General features: G+C 45.1%; 2 protein-coding genes across 2 annotated transcripts in view; both read left to right on the forward strand.

Moving 5' to 3' along the window:
• Positions 1–23,212, forward strand: part of LOC148139423 (B-cell receptor CD22-like) — a 139,307-nt gene that overhangs the window by 28,559 nt on the left and 87,536 nt on the right. The window lies entirely within an intron of this gene.
• LOC148139424 (opioid-binding protein/cell adhesion molecule-like) overlaps positions 19,029–23,212 on the forward strand; it is a 31,545-nt gene continuing 27,361 nt past the window's right edge. Inside the window, exons 1-2 of the mRNA XM_087980809.1 lie at positions 19,029–19,313; positions 19,398–19,479. Coding sequence (XP_087836935.1) covers positions 19,418–19,479 — 62 coding nt within the window. The 5' untranslated portion in view covers positions 19,029–19,313; positions 19,398–19,417. The remainder of the gene's footprint in view (positions 19,314–19,397; positions 19,480–23,212) is intronic.

Here is a 23,212-nt window from a genome sequence, read left to right on the forward strand (position 1 = left end):
GTCAGTTCCTCTTTCAATCGACTCCTCTCACTGAAGATCACCCAGTCTTGTTCCTCCGGTGGTGTGCAGCAGAGCCAACTGAGACACCACAACTTTCCCCTGATAGGCCACCCCCCACAACACTATCCAGCACGCTATATCTGTTTGTGAGGGAATGGCCACAGGGAACCCGTGCATGACCTGACCATAGTCTTCCTGACCTTTCTGCCTGTGTACCTCTTACGTATGGTGCAACAGCTCAGTATATGTGCTGTCCACAATGTCCTCAGCGTCATGGATGCTCCATCATGACTCCATCTGCAGCTGCATCAGCTCCTTGTGCCAAATCAGGAGCTGCAGCTGAATATACTTCTTGAATACATGGTCACCAAGGAGACTGGAAGTGTCTTTGATTTCACACATTATTGCGGGAGGAGCATTCCGCAGTGCCGAGTTCTCCTTAGCAAGTACAAACAATAAACTAGGAATAAACTACCCAACCTTACCCATTACTCAACAAATTGGATTTCTTGTGCTTTCTCTATTCCTAAAGAATGACAAGGGACAAGCATAAGGACTTTACATTCTGTCTCCCAACAGGTTTTACTCTGAGTCCCGAAAATTGGTTCCAAGACAACCAATCCTCTTTCCCTGAGCTAATTTTTAAATTGTGAGGTCACCTCAGGAGACCTGCCTCTGGACAGAGTGAAGGCTCCAACCTTTCTGCTCCTCTCCAGCTGCTGCTCCGACAAAACATTTGACTGGAGGAGGTAACAGAGATAGGGAGAGGTGTTAGGACTGGGCAAAAATACAGAGATAGCGACGAGTGTAGGGGCTGGAGGAGTTTACAGAGACAGGGAGGGGGTGTAGCAGCTGGAGGAGGTTACAGAGATAGGGAGAGGTGTAAGGGCTGGACAGGCGTTCAGAGATAGGGACGAGTGTAGGGGCTGGAGGAGATCAGAGAGATGGGACGAGTGTAGGGGCTTGAGGAGGTTACAGAGATGGGGAGCGGGTGTAGGGGCGAGGTGGGTTACAGAGATAGGAAGGGGGTGTAGGGGCTGGAGGAGGTTACAGAGATAGGGAGGGGGTGTAGGGGCTAGAGGGGGTTACAGAGATAGGGAGGGGGTGTAAGGGCTGGACAGGCTTTCAGAGATAGTGACGAGTGTAGGGGCAGGCGGAGATTATAGAGCTAGGGACGGGTGCAGGACGAGGTTACAGAGATAGGGAGAGGGCTTAGGGCTGAAGACCGTACAGAGATAGTGATGAGTGTTGGGACAGAAGGAGGTTTCAGAGACAGGGATAGGTGTAATGTCTGGAGGAGATTACAGAGAGTGTGATCGGTATGGGGCGGGAGGAGATTAAGTGATAGGAAGGAGTTTGGGGCAGGAAGATGTTACAGAGATAGGGAGGGGTATCAGTGCAGGAGTGGGTAACGGATAGGGAGGGGTGTAGGGGCAGGAGGATAGTACAGAGATAGGGAGGAGTGTAGTGGCTGGGGGCATTACTGAAATAGTACGGGTGTAGGGGTGGGAGGAAGTTAAAGAGTTAGGGAGGGGTTTGGGCAGGAGGTGGTTACAGAGATAAGGGCGCAGGAGCTGGAGGAGGTGACAAGATAGTGAGTGGTACAGGAGCTGAAGGGATTTACAGACAGCGGGAGGTCTGTAGCGTTTGGGGGAGGTTATAGAGATGAAGAGGGATGTACGAAAGGAGGAGGTGACAGATAGGGAGGAGTTGGAGGGACTGGAGGAGGTTACAGAGATAATGATGGGTACAGGGGCTGGACGAGTTTAGAGATAATGAGGGTTATTGAATGGGTTGAGATGCCAAAGATGGGGAGGGTTCTCACAGGCTCCCCTGTGGTAGATCCCCCCCGTCTCTGGGTAATGTCTGAAACTATTTATTGGAATCTGTAATTGTGATCTGTTGAGATCATGGCTTCTTTACATGAGATTGAGATAGATTTCACACTCTGTGAAAAACGTTTCCAGATTTTTCTACAACAATCTGCAACAGCATGATCCTGCGTGCAGAAAAGAGAGAAACCTCTGACAGGGAATCGAACAGGACAAACTTGCACTGTCTCCAATATCCCACACTTTGATTTGATTCAATCAGTAGATTCATTCCTGTAAGTCAGACCTGATAATGTCAGCACTGCCCTTCCCTGACGGACATCAGTGAACCAGATGGGTTTTGCTGACAATCTTCAATGATTTCATGGTTATCATTGGACCCTGAATTCCAGATTTTTAAATTAATTCACATTCCACCATCTGCTATGACGGATCCAATCTGCAATCTCCAGACAACACCGCGCTCTCTGGACGATTCCTGTAGAGATATTAACACTAGACCATCGTCTCCCCACTAAAGTGGAAGGTCAGAATGGCACTCGCAGCAAGTTCACAGTGAAAAGATCTTGGACACTTTGGTGTCTCTGAGAAACCATTAGTTGCTCAGAAAGACACATTTTATATTTCATCCCAGTGGCTTTTCTGGTTTGGAAGGCAGTTCAGAGTCGGTCAAATTGCTGTAGGCCCCACATGCAGGATAGGCCGGGTACAATTTTGGTAGATTGAAGGGCATTAGTGAACCAGATGGATTTTTACAACAATCAGCAGTGGTTATATGGTCTTAATTAGGCAAACGTTTTAATTATAGATCTTTAATTACGTTTAAATTTCACCATCTGTAACAATGTAATGTGAACCAAAGTTCTCAGAACATTAGCTTTGGATTCTGAATTGCTCACCCAGTGACATTCTCACTGCATCACTGCCACAGTTGTAGTGAAGTGGAGCTTGAGAGAGATTGAACACAGACAGGAAGTGATTAATTCTTTCTCTGTGTTTTCTAGGTAGCAGAGGAGAGAGTCTGCATGTGATCCTGATCCTGGGAATACGAGCTGGGATATTCACTGTAGCTGTTGTTCTCACTGTTGCTGGTGTTTGTGTCTGTCAGGGGCAAACAGTTAAAGGAAGCTGAAAGGCTGCTTCAAGCTTTATCAGTGCAACCGAATCCCATGGGATGTTCGGTTAAGGGCAATGGTTTGGATTGTCTGAGAGCCATAGAATTCTCAGGTAGCCATTCAGTCCATTGAGCTATGCCAGCTGTCTCTGTACAGTTATGCAGTCAGTGCCATTTCCCCACTCTCTCCACATTGTTCTGAGAGTTTATTTCCCACAAATATTCATCCAAATTCTGTTTGAAATCAGTGAGCATCTTCCCTTCCACCCCACCTTGTAGGCAGTGAGATCCAGATCATTATCACTCACAGTGTATAACAGTCCTTCCTCACAACCCCTGCTCTGCCTATCCCACCCTGAATCTTCAATATGTCTCCCCTTGTCCTTGTATCATCAGCAATGGGAACACCTTTCCTTTGTCTCCCTGATCTAAACCTGGCCCCATCTCTTCCTCATCAGTCAGATTCACCCCCAGTCACCATCGCTCTGAGAAGAACAGCCCCAGCTTCCCCAAATGAACCCTGTCACTGAAATCATTGGAGCTGTTCAGGGAAATCTCTTCCATATCCTCTCAAAGACTCACATCCATCCTGAAGTGCACTGACCAGACCTGGACACAATGCTGACTTTGTAAACTAAGCAGAGCTTTATAAACTCAGCGTAACTTCCTTGCCTTTGTCCTTGACAGCTTGATTTATAAAGCTCTTGTTCTGTACTCAGCACAAACATTTAAGGGGCATTTGGATGGGTATATGAATGGGAAGGGTTTGGAGGGATATGGGCTGGGTGCTGGCAGGTGGGACTAGATTGGGTTGGGATATCTGGTCGGAATGGATGGGTTGGACCGAAGGGTCTGTTCCATGCTGTACATCTCTATGACTCTATAAACAGCAATTTACCAGCAGAATGTCTTCAGCAAATGGAATAGAATTAAACTTCAGTGCGTGTGCTTCTTAGTGTACAGACAGAAACCCCAAACAAAAGCTTCTCCTTTTCCTCAGCCTTTCTGCTTCCCCAGTGCTGTTGTGTGACCCTGTCTTACCCAAAATGAAGTGCTGCCAACGTGGTTGAGTAGTCCTGAACAGAAGCGTGACTTCACTCAGACCTGAACATGCTTTCTGAATGTTGCATCTTGTGCAAACAGGAAGAAATTGCAACAAGCTTGTTGGTAATGAACAACTTTACCTTTATTGGATTAGATTAGATTCGCTACAGTGTGGAAACAGGCCCTTCAGCCCAACAAGTCCACACCACTCCTCCGAAGAGAAACCCACCTAAACCCATTCCCCTACCCTATATTTACCCCTGACTAACGCATCTAACACTGTGGGCAATTTAGCATGGCCAATTCACCTGACCTGCACATCTTTGGATTGTGGGAGGAACCCAGAGGAAACCCACGCAGGCACAGGGAGAATGTGCAAATTCCACACAGACAGGCGGGAATCGAACCTAGGACCCTGGTGCTGGGATGTAGAAGTGCTAATCACTGAGCCACTGTGCCATCCAAAGTGGAATGAAATACTCAGGTGATCTGTAGATAAATATCAGTTCAACTCCATATTGATTCAAAATTGTTGACTCAAAGATTGCCTCACATGTTCTCATCATCCCCACATTGTTTGAATTTCTGAGCCAACTTTCGAATTTAAACATGTCACATTGTAGTTACAGCCTCCTGCCTGTGGTGGTGTTGTAATTTGCTTCTCAGATGCAGGAGGAAATAATGTCGTGAAGAACAGGTAGTTTTTCTCTAAGACAATAGTTGTGCTATTGTACAACCCTGCATTTTTGAAAAATTGAGCTTTGGGAACAGTGCTTAAAGTGTTGGTGATGTAATTGCACTACAGCCAACACACATTTTAAATGTTCATGCTTTAGAAACAGTGTCACCAATTCATCAATTATGTTACAGTTAATTTATGTTAACAAAACGCACATTATAGCAGAATGACCTGTTCCTGAAATTTCTGAGACATGGAATTTTTGTACTAAGCTTAGAGATGTTTTAAGATAGAGCTCATTCAGTTTTAAAAGTTGGGACAATAGAAGCAGCCTGAATGGGTGTGATCAAACTCCCACAGAATCCGGATTTTAGTTTTAACTTTCAGCAGTTGTTGCTCAGGTGTCAACAGAGTATGGAACTTGCAGGTTGTCTCTCCCAGCTTCATTCACTCACTGAGTGTTCTCTTGATGTTTTTCCTTCCTGCTGCTGGAGTTGCACGTGAGACAATCTGTTTTTCTGAACTTACCTGTTGCCAAGGGTGTGTTTATGGGGTGTTACGATATTACAACAGTTACTTTTTAGTAGAGTCATAGAGATGTACAGCATGGAAACAGACCCTTCGGTCCAACCCGTCCATGCCGACCTGATATCCCAACCCAATCTAGTCCCACCTGCCAGCACCCAGCCCATATCCCTCTAAACCCATCCTATTCATATACCCATCCAAATGCCTCTTAAATGTTGCAATTGTACCAGCCTCCACCACATCCTCTGGCAGCTCATTCCACACACGTACCATCCTCTGCATGAAAATGTTGCCCCTTCGGTCTCTTTTATATCTTTCCCCTCTCAACCTAAACCTATGCCCTCTAGTTCTGGACTCCCCGACCCCAAGGAAAAGACTTTGTCTATTTATCCTATCCATGCCCATCATAATTTTGTAAAACTCTATTAGGTCACCTCTCAGCCTCTGACGCTCCAGGGAAAACAGCCCCAGCCTATTCAGCCTCTCCCTGTAGCTCAGATCCTCCTGGCAACATCCTTGTAAATCTTTTCTGAACCCTTTCAAGTTTCACAACATCTTTCTGATGGGAAGGAGACCAGAATTGCACGCAATATTCCAACAGTGGCCTAACCAATGTCCTGTACAGCCGCAACATGACCTCCCAACTCCTGTACTCAATACTCTGACCAATAAAGGAAAGCACACCAAACACCTTCTTCACTATCCTATCTACCTGCGACTCTACTTTCAAGGAACTATGAACCTGCACTAATAGGTCTCTTTGTTCAGCAACACTCCCTAGGACCTTACCATTAAGTGTATAAGTCCTGCTAAGATTTGCTTTCCAAAAATGCAGCACATCGCATTTATCTGAATTAAACTCCATCTGCCACTTCTCAGCCCATTGGCCCATCTGGTCCAGATCCTGTTGTAATCTGAGGTAACCCTCTTCGCTTCGATGACACCTCCAATTTTGGTGTCATCTGCAAATTTGCTAACTGTACCTCTTATGCTCGCATCCAAATCATTTATGTAAATGACAAAAAGTAGAGGGTCCAGCACCGATCCTTGTTGCACTCCACTGGTCACAGGCCTCCAGTCTGAAAAACAACCCTCCACCACCACCCTCTATCTTCTACCTTTGATCCAGTTCTGTATCCAAATGGCTAGTTCTCCCTGTATTCCATGAGATCTAACCTTGCTAATCAGTCTCCCATGGGGAGCCTTGCCGAACGCCTTACTGAAGTCCATTTGGATCACATCTACTGCTCTGACCTCATCAATCTTCTTTGTTACTTCTTCAAAAAACTCAATCAGGTTTGTGAGACATGATCTCCCACACACACAACCATGTTGACTATCCCTAATCAGTCTTTGCCTTTCCAAATACATGTACATCCTGTCCCTCAGGATTCCCTCCAACAACTTGCCCACCGCCGAGGTCAGTCTCACTGGTCTATAGTTCCCTGGCTTGTCTTTACCACCCTTCTTAAACAGTGGCACCACGTTTGCCAACCTCCAGTCTTCCAGCACCTCACCTGTGACTATCGATGATACAAATATCTCAGCAAGAGGCCCAGCAATCACTTCTCGAGCTTCCCACAGAGTTCTCGGGTACACCTGATCAGGTCCTGAGGATTTATCCACCTTTAACCGCTTCAAGACATCCAACACTTCCTCCCCTGAATTCTGGGCATTTTGCAAGATGTCACCATCTATTTCCCTACAGTCTATATCTTCCATATCCTTTTCCACAGTAAATACTGATGCAAAATATTCATTTAGTATCTCACCCATTTTCTGTGGCTCCACACAAAGGCCGCCTTGCTGATCTTTGAGGGGCCCTATTCTCTCCCTAGTTACCCTTTTGTCCTTAATACATTTGTAAAAAACCCTTTGGATTCTCCTTAATTCTATTTGCCAAAGCTATCTTATGTCCCCGTTTTGCCCTCCTGATTTCCCTCTTAAGTATACTCCTACTTTCTTTATACTCTTCTAAGGATTCACTCGATCTATCCTGTCTATACCTGACATATGCTTCCTTCTTTTTCTTAACCAAACCCTCAATTTCTTTAGTCATCCAGCATTCCCTATACCTACCAGCCTTCCCTTTCACCCTGACAGGAATATATTTTCTCTGGATTCTTGTTATCTCATTTCTGAAGGCTTCCCATTTTCCAGCCGTCCCTTTACCTGCGAACATCTGCCTCCAATCAGCTTTCGAAAGTTCTTGCCTAATACCATCAAAATTGGCCTTTCTCCAATTTAGGACTTCAACTTTTAGATGGTCTATCCTTTTCCATTACGATTTTAAAACAAATAGAATTATGGTCGCTGGCCACAAATGGCTCCCCCACTGACACCTCAGTCACCTGCCCTGCCTTATTTCCCAAGAGTAGGTCAAGTTTTGCACCTTCTCCAGTAGGTATATCCACATACTGAATCAGAAAATTGTCTTGTACACACTTAAGAAGTTCCTCTCCATCTAAACCTTTAACACTATGGCAGTCCCAGTCGATGTTTGGAAAGTTAAAATCCCCAACCATAACTACCCTATTATTCTTACAGATAGCTGAAATCTCCTTACAAATTTGTTTCTCAATTTCCCTTTGACTACGGGGGGGGGGGGTCTATAATACAATCCCAATAAGGTGATCATCCCTTTCTTATTTCTCAGTTCCACCCAAATAACTTCCCTGGATGTATTTCCGGGAATATCCTCCCTCAGCACAGCTGTAATGCCATCCTTTATCAAAAATGCCACTCCCCTTCCTCTCTTGCCTCCCTTTCCATCCTTCCTGTAGCATTTGTATCCTGGAACATTAAGCTGCCAGTCCTGCCCATCCCTGAGTCATGTTTCTGTAATTGCTATGATATCCCAGTCCCATTTTCCTAACCATGCCCTGAGTTCATCTGCCTTCCCTGTTAGGCCCCTTGCATTGAAATAAATGCAGTTTAATTTATTAGTCCAACCTTGTCCCTGTTAAGTTTTCCAATAAAGTCTTTCTAATTGCCTCTTACTTTTATTGTATTTTAACTATATAGTGTATGAATAAAGTGTGTTTGCTTCAAATCTGGTCGTTTGACCAACCGAACTGTATCCAGAACACAATGCCTTGCATGTCCCTTTAAAAGAAGAACAAGTGAGGGTGAGACTGTGTTCTGAATGTTTTGTGGGGGTTTACTCTGGTCCATAGCAGATTGGGGACTCCTATTAGGATCAAAATCTCTAATTCCACATTGGGTTTCGGATTATTGTACTCAAAGGTAGCGGGTGGTAAGTGTTAGTGTCTTTTGTTTTGGGTGTTGAATTCAATTAGTTTAAACTGGGTGGGCCTTGTTGTAATAATGGCCCTTTCAGTCACGAAGAGTTTCTTAGGGCTGGAGAAAGTTACTTTGACCGTTGAGCAAGGCAAAACTTTCAGAATTGGCAAACCAGCTGGAGTTGGGGTTGCCGGTGTCTGTGAGGAAAGGGGAGATATTTGTGGCAATCACGCAGCATTTACAATTGCCAGGAACACCATCAGAATCTTTGGAAATGGTTAAAATGTAATTGCAAATGAAGCAGCTTGGGTTAGAGGCAAAATTAAAGGAAAGAATAGCCCGGGCAGAACAAAAATAAAGAGAGAATGAAATGAAACAGCTCGAATTATGATTAAAAGCAGCAGAAAAAGAAAAAGGAGAGCAAGTCCCGAACAGAAGAAAGGGGGAGAGAGAGAGAGAGAGAGAGAGCAGAATCTGAGAAAGAGGCAAGTTTTGAACTTCAGTGGTTGGAACTGAAAGCACAAAGTCAAGTTAAAATGGTGGAGGTAAAGGTGAAAGTAGGAATAATAATGAGGACAGTGACGGAGAGCAATCCCATCCGAGCTAAAGGGCTGGTAGGGATCTGTTTCAATATGTTCAAGCATCACCAACGTTCAACAAGAAGGATGCAGAAGATTTTTTTCATTACATTTCAGAAAATGGCTGAACAAATGAAATGGTCAGTGACCATGTGGGTATTGTTGATTCAAACAAAGTTTGTATGTAAAGCAAGTGAACTATCTTGTGAGGGTAATGAGGTGAAAAATATGAGCTAAGAACAGAAGCCTACATTCAACGTTTCAGGAATCCAAGGAGGGACCCTGGTCAAACATACATTGTGTTTGAAAGGATCAGACACCATAATTTTGAAAGATTGATAAAAGCATTGAAAATGCAGCAAAAATATGAGACTCTTAGAGAGACAATTATTTTGGAGGAGTTCAAAAATTCACTTCCTGAAGCACTGAGAACTGACGTGGAAAAGCAGAGATTTAAAACTGTAAGATCAGCAGATGAAATGGCAGGTGATTATGTGTTGGTTCATAAATCAAAATTTGGCTTCCGACATCAATCTCAATCTGTGAAGGATAGCAATTGGAGAAAAGAGAAATCCTCAGGTGGTAAGGGAAAGGAGATCTCATTGAAGATAGTAAAGATAGCTTGCCAGAGGGTGGAAAGGAACCCCATGATGGGGGAAACAGAAGTAAAAATGCTCCAGTGTTTTCCTTGCAACAAAGTAGGCCATTATCAAGTCACAATACTGCTGGTATAGGTGAAGCACTGGGAAGGTGGATGTTGGAAAACAGGATAAACCAGTGAATATTGTTATTGTGGGAAAGGAAAGTGCAGTGGAAGCTAAAAAAAAAAGCTGTGAAAGAGGTTGGTTGAGAAGAGAATGCCAGATCTCTTTATAAAGACTTTACTTGTGAGGGTAACGTTTCCTGATGTATGGCAGCAGGAGTGGGTAAAAAAATTAAAATTTTCGGTGCTTTGGGAGAAAGTCAATTTTTGATAGGGAGAGATGAGGGGATATGTATTCACAAGGCACATTGCCAAGAAAAGTGGTTATATATGGAATTCAGGATGAGAAATGCAGTGTTTCATGATTTAAAGTGAGGTTGGAAAGTCCAGGAAAAAGTGGCAAAGTGGTGGGAGGAGTAATCGAGAAATTCTCAGTTCCAGGAATGCAATTTATCCTTGGTCATGTTACAGCTGGGTAACAGGTGAGAGTGATGCCTACAGCAGTTGAAAAGCCAGTAGAATATCAGGCAACTGAGGTGTTCCGGGAAGGATACCTGGGATGTTTTCTGACTGTATGGTAAGAAGGTCACAAAACCACAGGTGGAAGCAGGAGGAGAAATCAAACATGAAGACAAGGAAGTTGAGGTTCAATTATCAAAGCCTACGTCTGATCAAATGGTTGAGAACAAACAGGAACAGGTGGAAGATGAAGTGGATATCTTTAGTTCAGAGAAAGTAAATGAATTACAACAGAAAGATGAAAAATTAAAGCAGCTGTATCAAAATACATATGTAGAAGGAGAATCTGAGTGTATCCCAGAATGTTAGTACCAGAACAATGACTTCTTGGTGAGGAAATGGAGACCATCACATATTCAGGCGGAAGGGAAGTGGACAGAAGTCCATCAGATTGTATTGCCAGTGGGTTACAGAAAGGAGGTGTTGTGGGTAGCACATGAATTACCAGGAGGAAGTCACATGGGAGTTAGGACATCACAAGCCAAAACACAGAAACATTTTTATTGGCCTGGACTGCATAAGGATGTGGTGAATATTGTCAGACATGTCATTGGTGTCAGGTAATTGGATAATCTCAAGCAGTAATAAAACCAGCTCCCTTGATGCCCATTTCCATGTTTGAGGAACCTTTTATGTTGGTTCCATAGGACCCCTAATTTAAACATAAAATGGGCATCAGTGTTTATTCACCATAATGAATGAGTTTACTAGATTTATCAGATATAATTCCATTCTGCAGTATCACAGTCAAAAGGATTGTGGAAGAGTTACTCAAATTCTTTACGAGATATGGACTACCCGCAGAGATATAATCAGGGTCACATTTACATCCAAAGCATTCAAGGATGTTATGGATAGATTCATAGGGATGTACAGCACAGAAACAGACTCTTCAGTCCAAATCGTCCTTACCGACCAGATAGACAACCTAATCTAGTCATATTTGCCAGCACTTGGCCCATATCCCTCTAAATCCTTCCTGTTCATATACCCCTCCAAATGCCTTTTAAAAGCTACAATTTTACCAGCCTCCACGACTTCCTCCAGCAGCTCATTCCATATATACACCAACCTCTGCATGAAAAAGTTGCCCTTTAGGCCCCTTTTATATCTTTCCCCTCTCACCGTAAGCCAATGCCCTCTAGTTCTGGACTCTCCCATTCCAGGGAAAAGACCTTGTCTATTTATCCTATCCATGTCCCTCATGATTTTATAAACCTCTATAATGTTACCCGTCAGCATCTGACACTCCAAGGAAAACAACCTCAGTCTATTCAGCTTCTCCCTATAGCTCAAATCCCCCAGCCCAGCAACATCCTTATAAATCTTTTCTGAGTCCTTGCAAGTTTCACAAAATCCTTCTTCCATGCCATATTCCAAAAGTGGCCTGACCAATGTCCTGTACAGCCACAACATGACCTCCCAACTCCCATATTCAGTGTTCTGACCAGTAAGGGTGTTTGGGAATAAAACAATTCAAAACCACTCAATACCATCCAGAATCAAAAGGAGCATTAGAACGGTGGCATCAAACTTTAAAGACCATGTTGAAGGCTTATCATCAAGACTATCCAGAGGATTGGGATAAAGGAATTCTATTTGTACTTTTTTTACAATTTGGGGTGCACCAAATGAATCTATCAAATTCAGTTCATTTGAATTAGTTTTGGGCTTAAGTTGAGAAGACCACTGAAATGAATTAATTGAAAATTGATGAGCCAGAGTTTTGAGACCATACAATTCGACGATGTGTCAGATTTTAGTGTAGAGAGCAAGTGAGTTGGCTCGACAACATTTGAAAGTAGCTCAGAATGTAATGAAAGAGAAAGTAGACAAGAAATCAAAAAATTGCAATGTTGCTAGTGGAGATAAAGTGGTAGTGTTATTTCCAATGGTAAGCGAACGTTTACAGGCAAGTTTTAGTGGACCTGATCAAATTGAAAGGAAATTGAATAAGGTGAATGATTGTAGAACTAAGATCAGATTGTTCTGAATTGGGCATTCCTCAAATTAGACAGTGAAGAAGCTCTCAAAAACTGGGATAAATTATTGAGTTATCTTTCAGAGGAAATTCAAAGTGGCCTGAAAGAGTTATTCCAATCACATAGAGAGACATAGCTGGGAAGCACTAATTAAATTATGCATGATTCCAATCCAGAAAATGCTGTTCCAATTAAGCAACATCCTTATTGACTTGTCCTTTGAAGTTGGCACATGTTCAAATAAAAATTGAATGCACGTTGAAAGACAACATCAGTAACTGCAGCTCACTCATAGTAATGGTGCCAAAACCAGGTGGTACCCAACGATTATGTGTAGCCTATTGCAAAGGCATAACCTATTCCACATTTGGAAGACTATATTGAGAAGATGAGACACGGAACATAGTCTTCTAAGTTGGACCTACTCAGTTACATGGCAGGTACCTTTATGAGTGAAGACAGTTTCAGTTTCTGTAACACAGAATGAGCTAAAGCAGTTTGAAGTCATGCCATTTGGTCTGAAAACCCACCAGCCACATTTCAAAGACGAATCAATAAAGTCATTTCTGGATTACCCAATTGTGTGCTATATATCGACGACCTGGTGATTTTTAGGCACACATGGAAGGAACATTTGCAGCATTTATCGGAACAGTTTGATTGACTTTCAGAGGCGGGCTTGGTGATAAACCTGGCTAAGGGTGAGTTTGTAAAAGGCCAACTTGCATTCCTGGGCCATGTCATTGGACATGGACAGATGGCCCATGGGATGTGAAAACAAATGTTATTGGGGAGTCTTACATCCCAGCAGCAAAGAGGGTAGTGCTATGATTCCTGGGATTGAGTGTTTTTTAATGGAATTTCATCCCCAATTTTAGCAGTGTGTTTCTTCCACTGATTGACCTATCAGCGGACAGCAAACCATCAGAAGGTATTTCCCAGTCTGAAAGCTGTATTAACCACTGCCCCAATATTAGCCACACCTCATTAAGCAAAGCCATTCAAGGTTTTGGTGCTGTACTCTTGCAAGAAGACGACGAGAAGATGGATATTGGGTATTTTTCCAGAAAATTGAATAATCATCAACAGAATTATTCCCCAATGAAGAAGGAAACCTTGAGCTTAGTATTGGAGTTACAATATTTCAACTTTTCTATTGTTAGTAATGTGTCTAAGATATTAGTACATACTGACCACATCCTTTTAAGGTTCTTAGAAACATTTAAGGAGAAAAAGTTGAGACTATTTAGATGGAGTTTATAATTGCAGCTTTTCAATTTGAAACTTTTATACCCGGCAGAATGAAGAAGTGTCAATTGTTATGACGCAATGGTGAACCCCTCTGTCAGTTGAACCAAAAACCCAGAAAAGCACACCTCGCCTTGTAATCTGTAATGAGTGACGGAGAACTACCAAATTCCACTATGTTAAAAAAAAACTCAATTTAGTTTTTTTTAACTTGAAAAGTGAACATTAAACAACAATTATTCATAATTCTAAGACCCCCCCTTCTCTTTCCTGCTCATTACTTGCCTCCAACGCGATAACAACATGCTGTTCCAATAAAACACTTGCTGGAATACATCAACTTAATTTCAAAACCACACAGCGGCTGTCATCTTCGGTGTCTGTCTTTTCCGGATGAAGATCTCCCCAGGTTGTCTTCTTTCTTTTTACTGTGAGTATGTTTCATATGAATAAGTACCTTTGGCAGAGAGTGTTTCTTAATTGCTTGGATCTGTGTTGATGGCAGTTGCTCTATCCGCAATATTCAAAATTTCTACATTTTTATATTCATAACGTCAGATCATTTCATTGGTTTGATGTTGGCAAAACATTAAATTCAAACTCGATTAAGTTTTAGTTTCCAGGGCCATAATTTAAACTGGTTACAGTCATAGAGATGTACAACACAGAAACAGACACTTCAATCCAACTCGTCCATGCTGAACAGTTACATTAACCTGATCTAGTCACATTGGCCAGCACTTTTCCCATATCCCTCTAAACCTTTCCAGAAGGCTCTTAAATGCTGTGATTGTACCAGCCCCCACCACTTCCTCTGGCAGCTCATTCCATACACGCACCACCTTCTGCATGAAAGCATTGCCCACAAGGTCACTTTTATATCTTTCCCCGCTCACCCTAAACCTGTGCACTCTAGTTCTGGACTCCCCCATGCCAGGGAAAAGACCTTGTCTATTTATCCTATCCATGCCCCTCATGATTTTATAAACCTCTATAAGGTCACCCCTCAGCCTCTGAAACCCCAGCCTATTCAGCGTCACCCTGTTGCTCAAACCACTCAACCTTGGCAGCATCCTTGTAAATCTTTTCTGAACCCTTTCAAGTTTCACCATTGGTTAAATCTATCACCCCTCAATTTGAAGATATGCCCCTTCTTGCGAGCCATCAACATCTGAGGAAAAAGGCTCTCACTGTCCACTCAATCTAACCTTCTGATTATCTGATATGTCTCCAACAAAAACAGCCTCAAGTCCCTCAGCCTCTCCTCATAAGACCTTCCCTCCATACCAGTCAACATCCTAGTAAATCTCCACTGAACCCTTTCCAAAAGTTTCCACATCCTTCCGATAATGCGGTGACCTGAACTGCACACAATACTCCAAGTGCGGCTGCACCAGAGTTTTGTACAGCTGCAGCACGACCTCATGGTTCCAAAACTCGATCCTTCTACCAATAAAAGCTAACACACCTTATGCCTTTTAACAGCCCAATCAACCTCAGTGGCAACTTTGAGGGATCTGTGTACATGGACGCCAAGATCTCTCTGCTCACCACACTACAAGGGATCTTATCATTGGTCTGGTTCTCTGCATTCCTGTTACTCCTTGCAAAGTGAATTCCTGCATTAAACTGCATTTGTCACCTCTCAGCCCAGTTCTGCAGCTTATCTATATCCCTCTGTGACCTCCAAAATATTCTGGCACTATACACAACTGTACCAATCTTCGTGTCGTCCACAAAGTTACTAACCCATCCTTCTATGCCTTCATCCAGGTTGTTTATCAAAATGACAAACAAGAGTGGAACAAAACAGATCCTTGCAGTACCCCACTAGTAACTGAACTCCAGGATGAACATTTCCCATCAACTACCACTCTCTGTCTTCTTTCAGCTAGTCAATTTCTGATCCAAACAACTAAATTGCCCTCAATCCCATGCCTCTGTATTTTGTGCAGTAGCCTACCATGGGGGAACCTTATTAAACACCTTACTGAAATCCATATACACCATATCAATGGCTTTAGCCTCATCCATCTGTTTGGTCACCATCTCAAAGAACTCAATAAGGTTTGTGAGGCACGACCTACCCTTCACAAAACCATGCTGACTCTCCGTTATCAACTTATACCTATCGAGATGATTATAAATCTTATCTCTTGTAATCTTTTCCAACATTTTACCCACAATTGAAGTAAGGCTCACTGGTCTGGAATTACCAGGGTTGTCTCTACTCCCCTTCTTGAACTAGAGAGCAACATTTGCTGTCCTTCAGTCTTCTGGTGCTATTACTGTAGACAATGACAACATAAAGATCAAAGCCAAAGGCTCCGCAATCTCCTCCCTGGCTTCCCAGAGAATCCCATCTGGCCCAGAGGATTTATCTATTTTCACATTTTACAGAATTGCTGGCACCTCCTCCTTGTGAAACGCAATCCCATCTAGTCTCGTAGCCGGTTTCTCAGTATTCTCCTCGACCACATTGTCTTTTTCCAGTGTGAATACTGACAAAAAATATTAATTTTGCACTTCCTCTATCTCCTCTGACTCCAAGCACAACTTCCCACTGCTGTCCCTGATTGGCCCTAATCTTACTCTTGTCATTCTTTAATCCCTTTTATACCTATAGAAAGCGTTAGGGTTTTCCCTGATCTTATCCGCCAACAAATTCTAACGTCCCCTCCTTGCTCATCATCGCTCTTTCTTTAGGTCTTTCCTTGCTAACTTGTAACTCTCAATCACCCTAACTGAGCCTTCACATATCATCTTAACATAAGCCTTCTTCTTCCTCTTGACAAGAGATTCAACTTCCTTTGTAAACCATAGCTCCTGCGCTTGAGAACTTCCTCCCTGTCTGACAGGTACATACTTATCAAGGACACACATTAGCTGTTCCTTGAATAAGCTCCACATTTCGATTGTGCCCATGCCCTGCAGTTTCCTTCTCCATCCTATGCATCCTAAATCTTGTCTTACACACTGTGTCAGAATACACTCCTGCGCACATTGGACAAAAACTGACCCATCTAAAGTACTTGAACTATAGTATTCCCATTCAATGTTTGGGAAGGTGAAGTCTCTCATTACAACTCCCTGTCACTCTCACTCCTATCAAGGATCATGCTTGCTATCCTATCCTCTAAATCTCTGGAACTTTTCAGAGGCCTATAGAAAGTTCCCAACAGGGTGACCTCTCCTTTCCTGTTCCTAATCTCAGCCCATATTACCTCAGTTGACAAGTCCTTCAAAGTCCTTTCTGCAACCGTAACACTGTCCTTGACTAACATGCCACACCCCCACCTCTTTTACCATCTTCTCTGTTCTTACCGAAACATCTAAATCCCAGAACCTGCAACAACCATTCCTGTGCCTGCTCTATCCATGTCTCCGAAATAGCCACAACATTGAAATCCCAGGATCCAACCCATGCTGCAAGCTCACCCACCTTATTCCAATGCTTCTGACATTGAAAATAGACACACTTCAAACCAACGTTTTTGCTTGCGACCCTTCAACCTTATTTCAGACCTCCTTATTCTCAACCTCCTCTATCCTCGAATTGCAATTTAGTTTCCCATTCCCCTGCTGAATTAGTTTAAAGACACCCAAACAGCATGAGCAAATCTCCTTTCCCTCTCCCCCTCCACCAAGGATATCAGTATGCCTCTGGTTCAAGTGAAGACCATCGTGTTTACAGAGGTCCCACCTACACCAGAAAGAGACCCAATTATCCAGGAATCCAAAACCCTCCCTCCTGCAACATCCCTGTATTCACGTGTTCAATTCCTCCCTCTCCCTATTCCTTACCTCGCTAGCACGTGGCACGTGTAACAAACTAAGGATAATAACTTTGTTTATCCTAGCTCTAAGTTTCCATTCTAGCCCCCTGAATTTCTGCCTTAAATCCACATCTCTCTTCCCACCTATGTTATTAGTGCCTATGTAGACCATGACTTGGGGCTGCTCCCCCACCCCCTCAAGGATCCTGAAAACACGATCAGAGACATCTCGAATCCTGGCACCTGGGAGGCAACACACCAACCATGAGTCTGTCTCATTCCCAATGAATCTCCTCTCTGTCCCCTAACTATGGAGTCTCCAATGACTAATGCTCTGCTCCTCTTCTGCCTTCCCTTCTGAGCAACAGGGACAGAATCTGAGTAGGAGACCTGTGCCCCATTGCTTACCCCGGTAAGTTGTTCCCTTAACAGTGCCGAAAATGGTATACTTGTTGTTGAGGGGATTGGCCACAGGGGATTCCTACACTGCCTGCCGGTTCCCTTTCAGTCCCCTGACGGTAACCCATCTACCTTCTTTTACCTGAGGTGTGACTACCTCCCTATAACTCCTTTCAATAACCCCCTCTGCCTCCCGAATGATCCGAAGTTCGTCCAGCTCCAGCTCCAGTTCCCTACCGCAGTTTTCGAGGAACTGGAGTTGGGTGCACTTCCCACAGATGCAGTCAGCAGAGACACTAGTGGTGACCCTTACCTCCCACATTCTGCATGAGGAACTTTCAACTGCCCTAACTACCATTCCCACCATTCTAAATTCCAAACGAGCCAACTGAAAAACTAAAAAGAGGAAAAAACGAGTCACCTTATCAATCTGGCACTCAGGACCTTTCAGTTAGAGGCGGAGGACAGGTGGGAGACACTACTCGAGTGGTGTCGTGGGTAAAGCAACCACCCAAACATAAGGCCTCACTTACCCAGCAGTCCTGTGTCCACTCCTGCTCAGTGTGTGCTCCTCCTATACACGAGGTGAGTTAATAAACTTTACTCCAACTTTCCTGTCGGGTCTCTGGTCCTCGCTGTCGCTCCTCCCACTGCAACTGCCACTGAGAAAATTCCTCGAATGCGAGGGATTGGGTATTTATCCAGAAGCGGTTTACTGTTTGTCATTAAATAGGCAGGGGGTAGCAGCAAAGGAGGAGTTCATTCAGTCCAAGCAGAGGGTCCTGGCAGTACCTCCCCAGGCAAGCAGTCAGGGAGGTCATTGGTAAGTAATGAGGCTATTGCAATTCACTTCCACAACCAATATCTTTGATGATGTGATGTGACACACACAGATTCCAATGATCGATGCCTTCAATAGATTGCTATTTATTATTGAGCTCCGGGTCTGTTACTCACAAACAGGACAATTCCACTTCAGGCTCTCGGTTCCTGTTAGACACAAACAAGACCACTCAGCCCGTTACGTTGGACCAGTATAAGGTCCATCCAGCCCCAGAAGCCTTTTGCACAGGGACAGGAGGAGGCCCATTCAGCATCTCAGGTCTGTAAGAGAGGAACAGGAGAAGCTCCATTCAGCCCCCTTGGACCATGTTAAATGCTGCCCAGGTCTACAGAGAGACAATATCAGGAAACACAAAGGGTTAACAGTTTGTTTGTAATCCGGGGCAAATTGCTGCTTTCTCACTTTGAACCAACTTCCTGCTTTCACTCACTGTGACAGACAACAGTTCTGATTAAAAACTCAAGGGGAACAATACAGGAAGTGGCCATTCCACCCTCCCCAGGCGAGCAGTCGGACAGTTCCAGGGTAACTAAATTCACGACAAGAGCTTACTGCCGCAACCAGCATCATTCCTTGCTGATGTTGTGATGTTTTGAAGATATATTCCAATGAACAATTTCGGTTGTTAGGAAGATCTCACTGTAGGGCTCAAGTCTGTTATACAGGATATCTTTCTCGATCAAGGAACATGGATAATGCATAGACAGCAACTTTGGGACATCCTGAAAGCTGCGATAGAAATTCAAACATTTTGTTGTTTTACTTTCTTGAAGCCTCCTGACTCTGAGGAGCGCCTATCATCCCACAGAGAAGCAAAGTAGTCTGTAAGGACGTGATCTAAAAGCAGTTCTGATCTCTCGAGAGCTGGTGACAAGAGGTGAGGCCTCATTAACTCCTTTCTGTTTCAGAGCTTGAGAGGGTGAGGCTGATGAAATATCTGGGAGCAGACACTGATCAAGAAATTTTATGTCCTGCTGTTACTTCTCCAAGGTAATGACACGGTCAGCTCGGACATGCTCATGGTTAATAGTCTTTGTAAATGATTGTTCTTATCGAGCTCTGTTTGGGAACCTGTGCAGCAGTGAGGCAGTGTACACACTCAAACCTAGTCCTGGTCACCCATCACCCTGTGCTCACTGATATACACTGGCTCCCATCCTGACAACAGTCGTGGAGTAACACAGAGATCCCACAGGGTACATTGCAGATCGAGAGGAGGTTACAGAGGGAGGGAGTGGAGAGCGGTGACAGAGAGATGGGAAAGCAGTGGTGATTATCATAAAGCTGAAGCTTTGTTAACCAATGGAATTCAGTGAATAAGGATTCAGTCATGAGGATGCGCTGGAATAAATACTGGGGAATAATGTTTACTCTGACACTGCAAGTTCAGTTACAATTTACTGAAACTTATGTTTTTTACTGATTGAGTTAGAATTTCCCACAAAGACAGCACAACAGCTCCTAGAATAGACAGACTGGTCAGCATCGCACTTCCTGTTCATTCTCACTGTGCTAGAAACCTCAATAAGGGTGTCCGATAACCGAAACAGAGAAGGGAGAGTGCAGGGCTGACATGTTCCCATGAAGTAAAAACAATGACTGCAGATGCTGGAAACCAGATTCTAGATCAGTGGTGCTGGAAGAGCACAGCAATTCAGGCAGCATCCGAAGACAGGCAAAATGTTCCCATGAAGGTGAAGGGCAGGACCAATAGGCTGAGAGAACCTGAATGTCAGTGGATGCACAGGATTGGATACGGGAAAAAACCCTTTTGACAGTCACCGAGGGCTCAAAACACTGGATGCCTCAGAGGAGAAATCACAGGGGGTTTACTGAAAATGGAAATTAGGAGAAGAACGAGGGGACATGAGGAAGCAATGGTGGGTACCATGAAGGAAAACCCAAAGGTGTTTTATAAGTATATTCGGGGTCAGAGAAGGAGCAGGCCCCATTAGGGACCAAACGCACAAACTGTGTATGTGGAGCCAGAAGACACAGCTGAGGTTCAAAATGAGTACTTTGTATTCCCTGGAGAGAAGGACAAGGTAAGTCTCGGAAACAGGAAGGGAGACTCTCATATATTTTAATGAATTAGCATTGAGATGGAGGAGGTATCAATGGTTTAATTGACTTGAAAATGGATCAGTCGCTTTGGCCCAGATCACATGTACCTCAGGCTGCTGTGGGAGGCAAATAGATGAGATTGCAGGCACACCGACATTACTTGACAAATCCTCTCGTTTTGACGTTTTGATTTATTATGTCACATGCACATCAGACTATACAAAGACCATCGGGTGATTGTACAGAGTGGGGAATACGGCTGCACAGAATTTGTACAAAAAGCAAGATGAACATTAGATTTGAAATTTGAGAGGTCCATTCAGAAGTCTAACATCAGCAGCAGGGAAGAAGCTGAACTTGAACCTGTCGGTATCTGTGTGAAAGGTTTTATATCTCCTGCCTGATGGAAGGGTTGGAAGAGATTAGAACCAGGGTGGGAGGGCTCTCTGATGATGTTGGCTGTCTCTATGAGGCAAGGAGAGGTGTACATGGAGACAATGGACAGATGATCAGCTTGTGTGATGGTCTAGGCTGTGTTCACAACCCTCTGTAGTTATTGACAGGCCTGGGCAGAGTAGTTGCTGTTCCAAGACATGATGTATCCAGATAGAATGCTCTCCATGGTGCATCTGGAAAGGTGGGTGAGGGGCCTTATGCTGAATTTCCTTCGCCTCCTGTCAAAGAAGACGCATTGATGTGCCTCTTCATCGTCGCATATACATGGGGTGGTCCAGGACACATTGTTGGTTATTGTCACTCCGAGGAACTTGATGCTCTCCACCCACTTCTCCTTATCCCCTCTCCACCTTCCTTCCAACCTCTATAACCTCCTACAGCCCCTACACCTCCTCCCTATCTCTGTTACCTCCTCCATCTCCGACACCCCTGCCCCATCTCTGTCACTTTCTCCAGCCCCTACTCCCCTCCCTATCTCTGTAACCCCCTCCAGCCCCTACTCCCCTCCCTATCTCTGTAACCCCCTCCAGCCCCTACACCCTCTCCCTATCTCTGTAACCTCCTCCATCTCCGACACCCCTGCCCCATCTCTGTCACCTTCTCCAGACACTACTCCCCTCCCTATCTCTGTAACCCCCTCCAGCCCCTACTCCCCTCCCTATCTCTGTAACCCCCTCCAGCCCCTACACCCTCTCCCTATCTCTGTAACCTCCTCCTGCCCCATCTCTGTCACCTTCTCCAGACACTACTCCCCTCCCTATCACTGTAACCCCCTCCAGCCCCTACTCCCCTCCCTATCTCTGTAACCCCCTCCAGCCCCTACACCCTCTCCCTATCTCTGTAACCTCCACCCGCCCCTACACCCCCTCCCTATCTCTGAAACCCCCTCCAGCCCCTACACCCCCTCCCTATCTCTGCAACCTCCTCCCGCCCCTACACCCCCTCCCTATCTCTGTAACCCCCTCCAGCCCCTACACCCACTCTCTATCTCTGTAACCCCCTCCAGCCCCTACACCCCCTCCCTATCTCTGTAACCCCCTCCAGCCCCTACACCTCCTCTCTATCTCTGTAACCCCCTCCAGCCCCTACACCCCCTCCCTATCTCTGAAACCCCCTCCAGCCCCTACACCCCCTCCCTATCTCTGTAACCCCCTCCAGCCCCTACACCCCCTCCAGATCTCTATAACCTCCTCCAGCCCCTAGACACCCTCCTGATCTCTGTAACCTCCTCCACCCCCTACTCTCCCTCCCTATCTCTGTAACCCCCTCCAGCCCCTACACCCCCTCCCTATCTCTGTAACCCCCTCCAGCCCCTACACCCCTCCCTATCTCTGTAACCCCCTCCAGCCCCAACACCCACTCTCTATCTCTGTAACCCCCTCCAGCCCCTACACCCCCTCCCTATCTCTGTAACCCCCTCCAGCCCCTACACCCCCTCTCTATCTCTGTAACCTCCTCCAGCCCCTACACCTCCTCCCTATCTCTGTTACCTCCTCCATCTCCGACACCCCTGCCCCATCTCTGTCACTTTCTCCAGCCCCTACTCCCCTCCCTATCTCTGTAACCCCCTCCAGCCCCTACACCCCCTCCCTATCTCTGTAACCCCCTCCAGCCCCTACACCCCCTCCCTATCTCTGTAACCCCCTCTAGCCCCTACACCCTCTCCCTATCTCTGTAACCCCCTCCAGCCCCTACACCCTCTCCCTATCTCTGTAACCCCCTCCAACCCCTACACCCTCTCCCTATCTCTGTAACCCCCTCCAGCCCCTACACCCCCTCCCTATCTCTGTAACCCCCTCCAGCCCCTACACCTCCTCCCTATCTCTGTTACCTCCTCCATCTCCGACACCCCTGCCCTATCTCTGTCACTTTCTCCAGCCCCTACTCCCCTACCTATCCCTGTAACCTCCTCCAGCCCCTACACTGCCTCCCTATCTCTGAAACCCCCTCCAGCCCCTACACCCCCTCCCTATCTCTGTAACCTCCTCCAGCCCCTACACCCCCTCACTAGCTCTGTAACCCCTCTCCAGCCCCTACTCCCCTCCCTATCTCTGTAACCCCCTCCAGCCCCTACACCCCCTCCCTATCTCTGAAACCCCCTCCAGCCCCTACACCCCCTCCCTATCTCTGTAACCTCCTCCAGCCCCTACACTGCCTCCCTATCTCTGTAACCCCCTCCAGTCCCTACACCCTCTCCCTATCT

This window comes from Chiloscyllium plagiosum, unplaced genomic scaffold (assembly GCF_037043375.1).
Source record: "Chiloscyllium plagiosum isolate Xiang-an unplaced genomic scaffold, Cpla_swu_hap1 HiC_scaffold_38, whole genome shotgun sequence".
NCBI classification, from domain to species: Eukaryota; Metazoa; Chordata; class Chondrichthyes; order Orectolobiformes; family Hemiscylliidae; genus Chiloscyllium; species Chiloscyllium plagiosum.